Source organism: Schistocerca piceifrons, chromosome X (genome assembly GCF_021461385.2).
Source record: "Schistocerca piceifrons isolate TAMUIC-IGC-003096 chromosome X, iqSchPice1.1, whole genome shotgun sequence".
NCBI classification, from domain to species: Eukaryota; Metazoa; Arthropoda; class Insecta; order Orthoptera; family Acrididae; genus Schistocerca; species Schistocerca piceifrons.
The window spans coordinates 63994683-64009378 of NC_060149.1; the positions used below are offsets into that span (position 1 = coordinate 63994683).

The 14696-nt window shown below is 43.9% G+C and overlaps 1 protein-coding gene across 1 annotated transcript in view; it reads left to right on the forward strand.

Moving 5' to 3' along the window:
- Window positions 1-14696, forward strand: part of LOC124721738 (dihydropyrimidine dehydrogenase [NADP(+)]) — a 295913-nt gene that overhangs the window by 207932 nt on the left and 73285 nt on the right. Inside the window, exon 16 of the mRNA XM_047246840.1 lies at window positions 13935-14114. Within this exon, the coding sequence (XP_047102796.1) occupies window positions 13935-14114 (180 nt within the window). The remainder of the gene's footprint in view (window positions 1-13934; window positions 14115-14696) is intronic.

Consider the following 14696-nt stretch of genomic DNA (forward strand, 5'->3'; position numbering starts at 1 on the left):
CCAGACGAGTATAACCCCAATGTTGGCATGGTAGAGTAATTATGGTGTACGCGTACGTGGAGACAGTGTTTGCGCAGCAATCGCCGACATAGTGTAACTGAGGTGGAATAAGGGGAACCAGCTCGCATTCGCCGAGACAGAAGGAAAACCACCTTAAAAACCATCTACAGACTGGCCTGGGACCGGCACGCCTTCCCGCCCGAAAGCAATGCGTTAGATCACACGGCTAGCCTGGCGGGCTGTCACCCCTTAAAAGTGCACACTGGCCGCTTAGGAACTCTGTAGATGGTGTAGAACTGGTATCAGGCAGTCATGTGATCATCCAACGCTGACTTAAGTCGTGGCAGTCAAGTGATGCGTATGTGCCAGTCGCCTGTATGGAATTAGCCGAGTAAGATGGGTGGACATTGGGACGTGACAGAATGGCAGTAAGGAACTATCATGTTTCGACGTGCGCCTGACATATGTGAATGAAATAGCCGATTTGTTGCTGCAGCGCCGCGGACTGTCCAATGGGAAAAAATTAAAAAAAAAACTAACTGACAGACACAAGATACGATTGTTTCGCCTTGTCAAAGACAACTGCCTCAAACCTCACAGAAACTGTTACTATTCAGCTCAGCCAGTTTCAGAGTCAACATTGCGAAGAGAACTGTATACGATGAACTTTTGGAGACTGGTATCTCACAAAAGACCATTGCCCTTGGCAGCGCATAAAGCTGCATATCGCCGATGCGCCTAATAACACACAGACTGGTCAGTTTCTTACTGGAGGCGTATGATGCTGTCCGATTAGTCACGATTTTGCCATTTTCCAAATGATGAGAGGTATAGAGACCACGTGTGGTCCAGTGGACTATTTAACGTGCAGTGCGTGGAGGATGAAGTTCACGCTAGATGGGTTTGTGTGACGTAGTGGGGGTGAAACTTCCTGGTAGATTAAAACTGTGTGCCGGACTGAGACTCGAACTCGGGACCTTTGCCTTTCGCGGGCAAGTGCTCTACCATCTGAGCTACCCAAGCACGACTCACGCCCCGTCCTCACAGCTTTAGTTCTTCCATTACCTCGTCTCCTACCTTCCAAACTTCTGCAAGGTTCGCAGGACAGCTTCTGTCAATTTTGGAAGGTAGGAGACGAGGTACTGGCAGAACTGAAGCTGTGAGGACGGGGCGTGAGTCGTGCTCGGGTAGCGCAGATGGTACAGCACTTGCCCGCGAAAAGCAAAGTTCCCGAGTTCGAGTCTCAGTCCGGCACACAGCTTTAATCTGCCAGGAAGTTTCATATCAGCGCACACTCCGCTGCAGAGTGAAAATCTCATTCTGTAGTGCGGGCGTTTCACAGGCTATGAATTGCGCCCACTCACTCAGGTTTTATTTCTGTTACATCTGCATTATTGGTGTGCTGTGTACACTCCCATCTTCCAAGATGGCAACAGCCATAACCATAGTACTGAAAGCATAGATACTGGTTTAACCCTTTCATGTCCGAATTATTTAAAATTTCGCATTCAGTGCGAAAATCGGTTTGCTTTTGGAATGGGTACTGAGTCAGGCCGTATTTCTAAATTTCGATTGTTGTTTATAGTTTTACAATCATTTTAAGTGGGACATACATGTCCTTTGGACACGAGGAAGGACAAATAGTTCCTTAAATTTATTCCTCCTAGAGATCAGTGGGATATAAACGTTCAACTTCAAATATTACTTTTACTAGGGGTATGTGCCTGTAAAAAGAAGAAAGTACCATTATTATGATAAACAAATTTATTTATTCATAGTTTAACATTTTATGAAATTTTTCGAAACATGGCTGAGTACATAGTGGCACTTTGTACTAGTTTCATGAGAAATTAGCTCTTATCTATTGCTTCCATGTGCTGCATTCTCTGCGCCGCCTCCTCATGTTCCTTGCTGGAAAAAGTTTACCAACTGTATAGTAAAATGGCAAGATAATAAGTCAGTTACAGTTTTGTCAATTGTTCTCCACCCAAAAAATACACTATGTCACCAAAAATATCCGGACACCTGGCTGGAAATGACTTACTAGTTCGTGGCGCCCTCCATCGGTAATGCTGGAAGTCAATATCGTGTTGGCCCACCCTTAGCCTTGATGACAGATTCCACTCTCGCATGCATACGTTCAATCAGGTGCTGGAAGGTTTCTTGGGAAATGGCAGCCGATTGCTCACGGAGTGCTGCACTCAGCAGAGGTATCAATGTCGGTCGGTGAGGCCTGGCACGAAGTCGGCGCTCCGAAACATCCCAAAGATATTCTATAGGATTCACGTCAGGACTCTGTGCAGGCCAGTCCATTACAGGGATGTTATTGTCGTCTAACCACACCGCCACAGGCAGTGCATTATGAACAGGTGCTCGATCGTGTTGAAAGGTGCAATCGCCATCCCTGAATTGCTCTTCAACAGTGGGAAGCAAGGAGGTGCTTAAAACATCAATGTAGGCCTGTGAGGTGATAATGCCTTGTAAAACAACAAGGGGTGCAAACCCGCTCCATGAAAAACACGACCACACCATAACACTACCGCCTCCGAATTTTACTGTTGGCACTACACACGCTGGCAGATGAGGTTCACCGGGCATTCGCCATAACCACACCCTGCCATCGGACCGCCACATTGAGTACCGTGATTCATCACTCGACACAAACTTTTTGCCACTGTTCTATCGTCCAATGTTTACGCTCCTTACACCAAGCTAGGCTTCGAGTAGCATTTACCGGCGTGATGTGGGCTTATGAGCAGCCGCTCGACCATGAAATCTGTTTTCTCACCTCCCGCCTAACTGTCATAGTACTTGCAGTGGATCCTGATACATTTGGGAATTACTGTGTGATGATCTGGATAGATGTCTGCCTATTACACATTACGACCCTCTTCAACTGTCGGCGGTCTCTGTCAATCAACAGACGAGGTCGGCCTGTACGCTTTTGTGCTGTATGTGTCCCTTCACTTTCCGTTTCACTATCACATCTGAAACAGTAGACCAAGGGATGTTTAGGAGTGTGGAAATCTCGCATACAGATGTATGACACAAGTGACACCCAATCACTCGACCACGTTCGAAGTCAGTTGAGTTCCGCGAAGTGCCCCATTCTACTCTCTCACGATGTCTAATGATTACTGAGGTCGCTGATGTGGAGTACCTGGCAGAAGGTGGCAGCACAATGCACCTTATATGAAAAAGTGTGTTTTTGGGGGTGGTTCGGATACTTTTGATCACATAGTGTATAAGATTCGTCGCACGATAAAACAGACGTGGTACAACCTCAGGTATACCTTGTCCTGCATCCAAAGCAGAGTACACAGCTGTATTGGGAGTCGTAGACGAGTTAGACCAGAGGAAAAGATATGCTACGGCCAGTAGGTGACTCAAATTGTGACATCATTTTCTTTTGGGTGTTGCAATAGAAACGAGTTTCATCATGAGGAACCGTAATAACCGAGGAAAATGTCACCAACTTTCTTTTCACCTTGATCTCGGTAAGGCAGCTTTCAACTGGGTGAAGTATAAAGGGCATTCATCACAAAAAACAGGAGTTTGTGGAATTTCCGTTCCTTATAAAAGCAGCGGACATAAAATAAGATTACAGCACCGAATAAAATATATAATGTAAAAATTTAGCCACAAATGTGAACGATGGGCGCAAACAGAAATTCTCTACACATAACTCAAAACCACTAGACGCTTTCAAAAGTAATTTATAACTAAATTTGTGCACAAATCTGTATATTTCTTGCAAATAATGTAAGAAAGACAATAAGTACCTTTAACGAGCTTATCTGTTGCACACAAGTGCAAAATTACATAAAACCGCCAAAACACAAGGCACACAGTGCAGAACTGAAACAGTTGCGCGATACCTCGCGCGCTGGGTGGCAAACAATGAGTTTGTTGGCTATGAACAGTTGATACATTCAACACTAGATCGCAGCACCACACAGATATGAGACTCTGATATCCTTGTGAACTCAGGGAAATAAACTTCGATGTGGAATACGCATGTCCTGCAGGTCACAAAAGGGTTAAGGAACGCTCAGGTATTCTAGCGTACCTCGACTGGCCCGCTAAATCATTTCATTTGAAGGCCTTATTTAACTAATGTGGACTTTTACCCTTAATTTATAAATCCTAAGAAATTTTAATATTAAAGGGAAACACTATAGCTGCATTACGGCAAATTTATGCTGGCCCACGGCATTCACCTGAGTTTTGCGTCTCAGGTACTGCTAAGGTAACAGACCTACAATGAAGAGCCGTGGCTATTCTTTTAAATCGCATTTTGAGTGCTGGTGCGATTGTCAGCGACTGACGCATCGATCTGTCAGAGGTAACTGGCACGAGCCGTTACGGACGCTAAGGCAGAGCCTACCTCCGTGTCCAGAGGGGATCTTCGTTCTCCTCAAAGTAAATACTGAATGTGAAGCTAATTGGATCTAGCAGTAAACATGCAAATATTTTAAGCCCTCTGTTTCTTTACTTGATATAAATTAACTAAATGATGTACCTCAAAATTAATTGTGTTCCGTGTTCGGACCGTAGCTGGTCCAGAATGATAGTTTTATTAAACAGTTACATTGCAATAATCTCGCATACGAATATGAGTGTTTCGAAGAGATTCATTCAATTTCAAAAAACTACTAGGATCTGCTGGAAAGTAATGCCTCCGAATTTTTTATCTGAAAGCTCTTAAAGCTTTTTAAATAAAACGAACATTATTGACATTCTACATCTTTATTCTTAATGTCTACATACTTATTTCTCAACATAGTCATTCTAGCGACGAACACATCTCTCCCAAAGAGAGACCAGTTTGTTGATACTGTCACAATCTCAGCATGTGGCTGAAATTATTTAGGGAAATCCGGAAAACTTAAGCCAGGATGGCTAGATGAAGATTGGAGCCTCCACCCTCCCGAATCGGTTTATCCCTAGTATATATTTACAAATGAGTTGTTTGATCATGATGAAAGCCTAATGCTACGCTGTTCATTCATTTCTCACTCTCAGTCACTGACCACATTACACACATTGTGCATACATTTTTTCATAGCGCTACACACACTGTCAGCTGAAGTCAGGACCATATGGCGCACCGGAATATCCCTTTTGCCAGCCGTAAAAATGAGTCATCATCCTTCTACACTCCTGGAAATGGAAAAAAGAACACATTGACACCGGTGTGTCAGACCCACCATACTTGCTCCGGACACTGCGAGAGGGCTGTACAACCAATGATCACACGCACGGCACAGCGGACACACCAGGAACCGCGGTGTTGGCCGTCGAATGGCGTTAGCTGCGCACCATTTGTGCACCGCCGCCGTCAGTGTCAGCCAGTTTGCCGCGGGATACGGAGCTCCATCGCAGTCTTTAATACTGGTAGCATGCCGCGACAGCGTGGACGTGAACCGTATGTACAGTTGACGGACTTTGAGCGAGGGCGTATAGTGGGCATGCGGGAGGCCGGGTGGACGTACCGCCGAATTGCTCAACACGTGGGGCGTGAGGTCTCCACAGTACATCGATGTTGTCGCCAGTGGTCGGCGGAAGGTGCACGTGCCCGTCGACCTGGGACCGGACCGCAGCGACGCACGGATGCACGCCAAGACCGTAGGATCCTACGCAGTGCCGTAGGGGACCGCACCGCCACTTCCCAGCAAATTAGGGACACTGTTGCTCCTGGGGTATCGGCGAGGACCATTCGCAACCGTCTCCATGAAGCTGGGCTACGGTCCCGCACACCGTTAGGCCGTCTTCCGCACACGCCCCAACATCGTGCAGCCCGCCTCCAGTGGTGTCGCGACAGGCGTGAATGGAGGGACGAATGGAGACGTGTCGTCTTCAGCGATGAGAGTCGCTTCTGCCTTGGTGCCAATGATGGTCGTATGCGTGTTTGGCGCCGTGCAGGTGAGCGCCACAATCAGGACTGCATACGACCGAGGCACACAGGGCCAACACCCGGCATCATGGTGTGGGGAGCGATCTCCTACACTGGCCGTACACCACTGGTGATCGTCGAGGGGACACTGAATAGTGCACGGTACATCCAAACCGTCATCGAACCCATCGTTCTACCATTCCTAGACCGGCAAGGGAACTTGCTGTTCCAACAGGACAATGCACGTCCGCATGTATCCCGTGCCACCCAACGTGCTCTAGAAGGTGTAAGTCAACTACCCTGGCCAGCAAGATCTCCGGATCTGTCCCCCACTGAGCATGTTTGGGACTGGATGAAGCGTCGTCTCACGTGGTCTGCGCGTGCCAGCAAGATCTCCGGATCTGTCCCCCACTGAGCATGTTTGGGACTGGATGAAGCGTCGTCTCACGTGGTCTGCGCGTCTGCTGGTCCAACTGAGGCGCCAGGTGGAAATGGCATGGCAAGCCGTTCCACAGGACTACATCCAGCATCTCTACGATCGTCTCCATGGGAGAATAGCAGCCTGCATTGCTGCGAAAGGTGGATATACACTGTACTAGTGCCGACATTGTGCATGCTCTGTTGCCTGTGTCTATGTGCCTGTGGTTCTGTCAGTGTGATGTACCTGACCCCAGGAATGTGTCAATAAAGTTTCCCCTTCCTGGGACAATGAATTCACGGTGTTCTTATTTCAATTTCCAGGAGTGTACAACGACTGACATGTTGTGGTCATCAAAAGGATAAGGTGTTAGTATTACACAGTGCATAGCTTTCGGAGTAAGTTCTCCCAGAAAAGGAAAAAAATGGCTCTGAGCACTATGCGACTTAACTTCTGAGGTCATCAGTCGCCTAGAACTTAGAACTAATTAACCCTAACTAACCTAAGGACATCACACACATCCATGCCCGAGGCAGGATTCGAACCTGCGACCGGAGCGGTCACTCGGCTGTAAACTGTAGTGCCTAGAATCGCACGGCCACTCTGGCCGACCAAAAAAAAAAAAAAAAAAAAAAAAGAGGTGGGGGGGGGGGGGGGGGAATATAGCGTGAAAGTGTTATGTGGAATGTAAGATGTTTTATTATACACTGATGGAAAAAAATCGCAACACGAAGGAGGAGATATGCTACATAAACGAAAGATTATAGGAGTGTTTCTACATTTTAAAGATGACGTCTGTTCAAACTTCGCACCAGTCGCATTAGAATGGCGCTAGTAGCGCCATTGTGATGATGCAAGTCAGGTTTGCTTCAAATACACGCTCTAATGGTCATGACGGTTAGTCACCTTTGAGACTGCACGTGGTGAATTGATTAGTCAAGAATGTCCTTAAGGCAACGAAGACGCCATTGTCAACATTTCACTGAGTTTGAACGAAGTCATGTAATAGGGCTACAAGAAGCTGGATTTTTCTTCTGGAATATTCCAGAAATACTTGGCAGGTAAGTAGCCACTGTACATGACTGGTGGAAGCGGTGGTCAGCAGAATGTACGGTCGCAAAAAGACCGGGCCGCGGACAGCCACATGGCACTACCGAGAGGGAGGACCATCGTGTTCCGAGTGTGAATCTGGCGCATCGTACTGCATCTGCAGCAGCAGTTTGAGTAGCAGTTGGAACCACAGTGACACAACACACTGTTCCAAATCAGTTACTTCGAGGACACCTACAAGCCAGACGCCCTGTAGCGTGCATTTCACTAACCCCAAACCATCACCATTTGCAACTTCAGCGGTGTCAAGCGAGAGCTCATTGGAAGGCATGATGGAGATCTGTTGCGTTTTCTGATGAAAGCTGGTTCTGCTTCGGTGCCAGTGATGGCTATGTGTTGGTTAGAAGAAGACCAGCCAGCTCAGGGCCTGCAACCAACCTATCTCCGTGCTAGACCGACTGGACCTCCACTTGATGTTATGGTCTGGTATGCGATTTCGTGACAGCAGGAGCACTGTCATGGTTATCCCACACACAGTGACTGCAAATCTGTACATCAACCTGGTGATTTGACCTGTTGTGCTGCTATTCATGCACAGCATTCCAGGGAGGAGGCGTTTTCCAACAGGATAACGCTCGCCCACATACCGCTCTCTAGACTGTCGACATGTTGCCTCGGCCTGCTCGATTACTAGATCTGTCTCCAGTCGAGCACATATGTGACATCATTGGACGACAACTCGAGCGTCGCCACAATCAGTATTAACCGTCCCTATACTGACCGACCAAGTTCAACAGGCATGGAAGTTCATTCCGCAAACTGACACCCGGCACCTGTACAATACAATGCATGCACGCTTTGCATGCTTACATTCAGCATTCTGGCGGCTACACCGGTTATTAATGTACCAGCATTTCCCATACGCAATGGCTTGTTTCGCACTAAACATTAACCTGTGATGTTTACAGCAAACCCACGCACACAGACCGTTACCTACACCGGGATTCGAACCACCACCCACAACAAAAGCAAGGCATCAAAAAAAATGTTGGAGGATATGATTCAAATGGCTCTGAGCACTATGGGACTTAACATCTGAGGTCATCAGTCCCCTAGAACTTAGAACTACTTAAACCTAGCTAACCTAAGGACATCACACACATCCATGCCCGAGGCAGGATTCGAACCTGCGACCGTAGCGGTCGCGCGGTTCCAGACTGAAGCGCCTAGAACCGCTCGGCCACACGGGCCGGCTGTTGGGGGATAGAGCAAGGAAAATCTGCGAACCAGAACTGCTTAACGGCGTTAAGACCACCGCGTATAAATCATAACGATGCTCAAGCGCCAGTGAAATCGAATATTTTCCTGTCTTTCATTAAGCAAGTTACTGACTGCATATGAAATATCTTGAAAAATCGGAACATCGCGGCAATCTACAAATGTGCCCGGAGATACAAGATCACCTAAATTCGACCAAGGATGCTAGCCAACAGCTGGGAAAATAGAGGAATTTCTAGATTCCGTGTAGTTGTGGGTAGATGTACGTGGGTCTATAAAAAAAAAAAAGAACGACCAAAAAACGGCTAGAAGAGTGCAAGGGCAATTGCAGAAGAAGGCAGATTGACAGGTCAGCTGTTGAGGAACATACTTTGAAGCCAGAAGACAGCGACATTCATTTTGATAGGATTCAAGTACTGACAGCCACTAGCGGATACCTTGAAAGGCTATACAGAGAGGCCATAAAGATTCTAAAACACCCCAGGAATTTCTGCAGGATGAGGAGGGTGTTCCGCGAGGGATTAGCCGAGCGGTCTGAGGCGCTGCAGTCATGGACTGTGCGGCTGGTCCCGGCGGAGGTTCGAGTCCTCCCCCGGGCATGGGTGTATCCGTTTGTCCTTAGGATAATTTAGGTTAAGTAGTGTGTAAGCTTAGGGATTGATGACCTTAGCAGTTAAGTCCCATAAGATTTCACACACATTTGAATATTGAGGAGGGTGTGAAACTGAATGACATCTGGATTCCGGTGCCGAAGAAGATGTGTACGAGTCTTCGACCACGTGCCGATAGCAACAGCGGACGATTCAAAACACGTGACGTCACGCCGCTGCGCGGAACACGCAAAAGCGGAATTTTGCTGCAGTCAGTAGCGAGCTAGGGTTTGAATCGGATAGGTAGGACGGTCAAGGAAGCTACAATCCCCCTTCAAAATGTCCTCCGCAGATGGGGCGAAACGTTGCGTTTTATTGTGAAATCCATTTGACTACGACATAATAGCTCGGATCTTGTATTAATTGTAATAACTTAAATATGTTACCTTGACAAATGTATTCCCGAAAGTTCATTGTTCTACATTAGCTATCTTTTTGGTGTTGCGATTTTTTTCCTTCACTGTAGTTTTTATTTATGTTACATTTTTCACCAAACCCTACTTTGTGTTATCTAAGCAAATCTTCAATGTAATAATTGCCTGGGTTAACCTGTACTTTCTAACTGTCCTTCTAAATAAGTTTGTTGCAGCAATTTCTTCAATCTCCTTTGGTAGTTTATTGCACAGTTTTATTCTTTGGTAGAAAATGCTGTTTTGGGTTTTATGTTTATTCTTTCTCTCTTTCAGCCTGGATCTTGTTCCATGATCAACGACAGAAATGTATCTCCAGTAATCGCCAACATTATTTTTTATGTATATAACTGTTTGTTAAGTGTATTCACACGGTGCTGTTAAAATCCCCAGTGGCCTGAACACGTCTTTAAGATAAGCTCGAATACTGATTTTTTGTTATTGTTCTTAAGGCCCTTTTCTGTAATTTGAAAGTGTGTTCGTATTTTGTCCATTTAATCCCCAGTAATGAATGCCATAGCTAGTAACTGAGTGTACGTGTGAACAATACGTGACTAAAAAACACTGATTATTATGCACTGATGAAAGGACATAACGGCGTAATATGCTTATGACATTCTGTCTGCAAGTATCTTTGTGTGTTCACATCGCTTCAACTGAGAGTCAATAGTCATTCCTAGAAATTTTGCATTTATTACCCTGCCTTTAGAAGTGCTGTCTACGTTTAATTTAATAGTGTCATTTTCCCTCTTCGGATTAAAATTCATAACGTTTGTTTTCTTCATATTCGGTGTCATTTTATTGCTTATTGACCTATTGTTGATTTCCTTGAGGGTTTCATTTGCTTTTTCTGAAAGGAGTTCTCTTGTTTTCTCAGTGACTATTGCTGTCATCAGCAAAAAAAATTTTTCCTCTACGACAAACACAAGTGGAAAAGTCATTTATGTATATCATGAACCGTACTGGTCCTAAAATGCTACCCTGAGGAACCCCCTTATTAATTTATTTTGGCTCTGATAATTGTGTCACTAAAATTTTAGATTTATTTAAGGTATATGATATGTCTGTTCTTTGTACCAAACTCGCTAAGTATGATCAGAACTGATCAGCGACACATTCATCACTGTTTCCGTACTTCTGCCACTTCGGAAACCAAACTGTCATTCACTTAAAACGTTGTATTTATTCAAGTACCTCATTAACCTGTCTTTCAAAATTGATTCTTTTATTTTTGAGAATAGTGACAGCAGGGAAACGGGCCATTAATTTTCTATGCATTTGACTGCATTACCTTTCTTTAACAGAGATATAGCTCTTGTCTGTTTAAATACTCAGGAAATTTCCCTGCTGTATAGGATTCGTTTACTCTGTTTGTTAAGGGAGGTTGTATGCTTTCTATGCATTGTTTCAGTACACATGTAAGTACTTTATCTAAGCCTACTGACTTTTTATTTTTTAGTTTTTGTACAGTTTTACTGATTTCGTGCTCTGTGGCTGGTAGCAACATCATTGCACTTAGTACCTAATTATTTACAGATGTTATATATGTTATAAATGTTTTTGAAAATTGATGCTGTAACTTCTTTGTAATACTTGAAAAATGGTCATTCACATTGTTTGATAGGTGGTGTTGATCAATGATTACTTTATCCCCCTTCCTTATCAGTATGTTTTTCTGCCTTTATTTGTCTCTCCCTATTTCCTTTTTTATGACTCCCAGACTCTTTTCCTTTTATTCTCTGCATTCTATATTATTTTGTGATTATATGACATTTTTGCAGCGATCAGTAGCTTCCTATAAATCTTTTCTACCTGTGATAGAAATTCAAGAACTCTGGCCCATTACGAATTTTTTTCATGGAACGGAGGTGCTTAAGGGTTTGTGTGGACTTCTTACGTAACACCTGCCGTTACCCATTTGGTTTTTTTTTTTTTTTTTTTTTTTTTTTTTTTTTTTTTTTTTTGAGGCATTGATACATTTCGAAAAGTCTTTTCAAAGTTCAATTTCAATAATGCTGTGAATTTAGAGAACTCCATGTTTATATTGGCTTTCCTATGCACTTCATCCCAGACTTGATTTGCTAGTTCTTTACAAAAATCTTTTATTTTGATTTCTCATAAACGTCATTCGTAAGCTTACAATTTACAGTATTTTTCCACACCCGATTTTACTGTTATTGTTTGACAGAAACTGTCTGATAGTCAAAGATCTTCTACAGCTACTTAACACTATTCCTGTCCGTATTTGTGACCACATTGTCAATTACTGATGCAGTAGATGTAGTAACCCTTGATGCACTACTGACCACCAGGGCGATGCCAAAACTCTGAAGAACATTTGTGAGAGTGCTACTAGATTCATTTAAAGTATTTGTGTTTGTATTTGTTCCTCAACACAAAATTACGTTGACTTTTGTACTTGAGATTTAATCTAAAACGGCTGTTCATTCATTAAAAAACGTGCCACACTGCCACTGGGAGCTCGTTACAAACACAAAATGATTAACTTCTTAGTGTTATCAAGCACTGTTAATTCAGTAGCTGATGTTTAAAAGTGTCTGTCTTCACTTACTGCAATATGGTCATATCTTGATTTGAACTGTGTTCCTTTTCTGATACAAATGCATGATCCTCCGTCCTTTGAAATAGGCCTACAATAAGTGTCTGTCCTTTCGTACAATGATAATATTATATGTTAGATTTCTGTGTGTCTACACCAGTGTCCGGAGACGTAAGCTACTGAGTAGTTCAAAAGTTGGAAAAAATTATTTGGAAATTTGTGGTAAGTTCCTATTGGACCAAACTGCTAAGGTCATCGATCCCTAGGCTTACACACTACTTAATCTAACTTAAACTAGCTTACACTAACGACAACACATACACCCATGCCCCAGGGAGGACTCGCACCTCCGACGGGAAGAGTCAAAAGTCTGAGCTCAGGTTCAAATTTCTGTATTTTATTTTTTATTGAGTATATGTTTTGATGAAGGATTGTTAAGCCTGTGATATGTCCCATGTTGCTTTTTCCAATGATTTCTTTTTCTTTGTGATATGTAGTATGTGTGTCATTTGGTGTGTTAGGACGTATCTAGTGAGTGTTTGTTTTAGAATTTTTAAGCTGCTGGAGGTAATCTTGAAGCAAGGGAACCTGCTGTTTGAAGTCATCCTAAAAATGATCTATTTCTCTTAGCTGTGACAACAGGTATTTGGCCATGCATGGTCCGAGATCCACCCCCAGTACTTTGATGAATCAGCGGTACCAATCTTTCCTTCCCAGTCCTATTTAGGTGTAGGTCATGCCTAGTGAAACGACATCCATTGATAGTCCCGATAGGCATCAGAGTAACATGGCGAAGTCGGCTGCCGTCAGTGTTCTCTGTAACTCCACATTAATCAACCTCACAGCTCCATTAAACTGTGGCCGTGAGTCAGGGAAGCTCCCTATGTCATATGCTCCATCCCTGTCCAAATGAATATTTTACAAAAAAGATGTCAATACGCGTACGTTAAGAAATCTTTCTGAAATAGGACTGTTACACATCCCTTGAGGTCTTTCAACTAACAGTGTTCTCCGTTCATGTCGTCTTCGCACGAAATCTGTCTCCAATCGATGGCAGTCGTTTTTCTCCACCATTCTCATCGCGATCATCTGAAACAATTGGCACTTACATTCTTGTAGGACTTGTTCACATAAACCAGCTTTTCCGGCTCTTTGGAGAATTATTGCGTTGGATAATCTGTCGGGTTGAGGTGTCGTATAACCACATTTCAAAGACGTTACCACAATTGATTGCTTTTAATCATAACGTCCGGGTTTCCGTCTGCTTTAGGGGTACTGACCATCCATTGACGCAGCGCCATGTTTATCACTGCAGATCAGATTTGATATACGTGCGATGGCTTTAAAAATGGAATCTCTCAGGCTAGATGATGTGTTTAGTCATTAACCAGCTAGATTTCCCTACCATTACGCACACGTTGAAGTATTTTGATGTACAAAATGCCCGTTGCCTACCGCTGCAATAATTATCACAATGTAATGTCATTATAAAAAAATAAATAAGTTCCATGCAGTCCTTATTCATCTCGGTAATACTTACAAGGCTTACAGTTTCTTGTAAACTGAACTCGCAGACTATTCGGAGGGAATCTAGTTCTTGAACGACAGGTGAGGATTGCATTGACGCCTTGCCAGGGGAGAGATCCTCACCGTTCTTCTTTTTCGCTTTCAGGTGGGAAGTGCTATACAGAACCAGGACTTCACCTTGATTGAAGACTACGTGACGGGCCTCAAGACGCTGCTCTACCTACGCTCCATAGAAGAGCTCAGCTCGTGGGACGGCCAGTCTCCTCCGACGGAAAAACATCAGAAAGGAAAGCCGGTCGTTTCTCTCCAGAACATCCTCGGAAAGGTACTTTCGTCTATAATTCGTATCTGCGACGTTGATGGGCAATATAATATTATACGTACGTATACTGTATCCGATTTGTAAGAAATAGACTCATTTTGCGTGCCGGTGATGCTACAGGATAGTCGTTGCATCATAACACTACTACGAAAACTCTTAGCTCTGCAGTCCTCTTTTTCCCGTACCAGAAAACGATGTCTTACTTCCGTTAGATTGGAAAATACCGTCCTCTGAATCACTGTTCTTTCTTTCTTATTGGGTTGAGGTATTACCAAATACGCTGCCGGGAATGGTACTTGCTATACCATGAAGCATGAATCAAATATTTATCAAACGTGATGTAGATGTTGACCATAATACGATTTCTAAATAATCAAGCTTTCATTCCATTTGGAATTAATGTGCATCCATGCCAGTAACAGATACGACCCCCCAAAGACATGTACTCTTATACTAATTATAAATGAAGAGCACAATATTATGTATGTTCAACAGCATTAACTTATTCTGTAAGCCGATTTTCGGCTTCCAGAACCATCATAAAACTTTAACTGACTATCGTCGTCAAAGAGAGTACAGTAGTTA